Source organism: Centruroides sculpturatus, unplaced genomic scaffold (assembly GCF_000671375.1).
Source record: "Centruroides sculpturatus isolate CEXI.00-Female unplaced genomic scaffold, Cexi_2.0 scaffold272, whole genome shotgun sequence".
NCBI classification, from domain to species: domain Eukaryota; kingdom Metazoa; phylum Arthropoda; class Arachnida; order Scorpiones; family Buthidae; genus Centruroides; species Centruroides sculpturatus.
The window spans coordinates 478646-480938 of record NW_019384484.1 but is presented as its reverse complement, the minus strand read 5'-3'; the positions used below and the strand labels follow the sequence as shown (position 1 = coordinate 480938).

The following is a 2293-nucleotide window of genomic DNA, read 5'->3' as shown; positions in this document are numbered from 1 at the left end:
GGCAGGATGTCCCAATTATCTATACATACTGTAATTCAAAAAGTTTTCTCCGGAAAGGAGTTAGATAGTGACCGGCAGGAGTATGCTGATTATTATATTTACAGTATGAAAAATTATATTTTTTAGTGCACTATCGGCAGCCCTAAGAATTTGGCCGCATGTGTGCATGCACGCACTACATACCTACTAAAACCGGCCCTGATCTGGTAGTTGTTGCACACAAAAAATTGCAAATGAAAAAAAGTACAGTAGCCTACATGTATAAATAAGATGAATGATAATAGCTTTCAATTAACACCGTTTCTAAGTAGTCAGAGATGTATCTGAAAACGACAGGTATGAGGAAGATATGCACTGATCAACAATGCGATTTCTAGGGTGGTCTTGCAGTGATTTCTAGCAAATTTTGTCGATGTTTTTGAATGGCCAACTAAAAACTCTAACGTAATTAGTCAGGAAGTTTACGATAATGACAAATTTTATACAAAAAGTTGGTAAGTTGCTCAATGAAAACAGAAAAAAAATGAATTCGGAAATTATTTCAAAAATTGTAACCCGACGAGTTATATAGTTATATATATATATTCATGCTTATCAAATGCAGAATTAAATGCATCAAAAATAACTCATCTAAAATATCTTGCAATAAATCACATTATTTATATCAAAAAACAACAATAACAACAAAAGTATTTGTGCAAATATTAAGTAAATTTTCAAAGGTGAACACACAATAGTTTTCAAGTTAGATTATTTTTAGTGTGCAGATAATCATTTTTCTCTAGTTCCTTTGAGTCCCAGATGCTGAGTCAGATCTTCTATGTCGACCAGCATAGAATCCTGTTCCATGTGCAGGTCGTCTCGTTCCAACAGAAGTCTCACTAACTCGTCATTCAGATTTTCTATCTGAGAGTGAAGATCGTTGACGATGACCTGAATCTGAGCAAGGTTCATATTATTCAGTATCTCTCCGTCCAGTTTGCACCAACCTTCCGGAAAAGTGAAGCCGACCAAGCTGGAGAGAGGCGAGATCCTTCTCTGCTGTCTCTCAACCAATATTTGCATTCGGGCCATATCTTTGGCCTGCGACAGAGCTATCCTGACTTCAGACTGAAGTCTAGAATGATACAGGACGATATCTTCCTTCATTAAGGTCTTCCTATCCTTTTTATTGTCGATCTGGCTCTTTAAGAGCTTCAGGCGCCGATTGAAGAAAATCGAGGGCCTCTGCCAGTAGGGATATGACTGAGCGGAGCGACATCCGGACAGATTACTAAAGTTTTGAGTTTCGACGGGTATTCCATATCGGCTCATGGCAGGATACTGTTTTAGATTTTGTGAATTCCTGAACACTTTAGTGGTTTCTGTTTCCTTATCACAGGTGTCGTTAACAAAACAGATCTGTAAATTGACTCCATCGGCCATTTTCTTGCCATTGGTTTCGTACGTGATGTTGACGTCTTCGTTATCAGAATCCATAGCTGCTAATTTTTTTCTGATCTTCTCCCTATCGTTCCTTCTCTGTTCTTGATGAAACAAATCGTTGTCTCCATTCGATGCCATAGTTCTGGCCAAATGATCATTTTTTACTTCTTTGTCTCTCATTGGGCCGATTCTTTGACTTTTATCCAGTAAACAGTTGTTAACAGCCCTAAACATCGATTCTATCCCGTTAAGAATAAAATCCAACACAACTCCGACATTACAAATAACTCGACGTCACATTGACGTCAAGAATGCTTCCTTCGTTTCGTGTTTGGTGTCGCGCTAGTAAGTACTTCATCGATTTTAATCTGCATTTTACATAAAATATTTTGATATTTTTTAGTCTTTCAATACCGTTTGTTCAATCATACTTTAATTATGCAAAAATTAATACAATATTATTTCGTTTCTAAAAGTATTTTACTTTAATAATAATTGATTTAACTTATTCGTGCCTCAACTAAGTGGCATCTGGTGACAGATTCTTGGACTTGAGAAAGTAGGTCGCGAGCAGACCCGAAGTAGGCGTTTGAGAGGATCCATTAGTCTTCGTTTATACGTCAAAAATGAACAAAAGTATATTTTTCTGGCGTTAAGCAAGCAAACAACGATGTAAAACAAAAATTTACTTAGGACGAACATAAGAGTCATCTTGAGAAAAGTTTGCAATAATGTATAATAATAAGTTTGTAAAAATAAGCATAAAATATTCTGCTTACCCGCTTAAAATAAGTGAAACTACAAATAAAGATCATGACCATAACAACAGTATAAAAACAAGCCGTGCATGAATCAGTTTTGTTATGCA

General features: G+C 36.2%; 1 protein-coding gene across 1 annotated transcript; it reads right to left on the bottom strand.

Moving 5' to 3' along the window:
• Positions 1-566: 566 nt before the first annotated feature.
• Positions 567-1757, bottom strand: LOC111621534 (schwannomin-interacting protein 1-like). The gene has a single exon (XM_023363694.1). It carries the CDS (start codon positions 1657-1659, stop codon positions 772-774), a length of 888 nt encoding a protein of 295 aa, XP_023219462.1. The 5' UTR covers positions 1660-1757; the 3' UTR covers positions 567-771.
• Between the last annotated feature and the right edge of the window lie 536 nt (positions 1758-2293).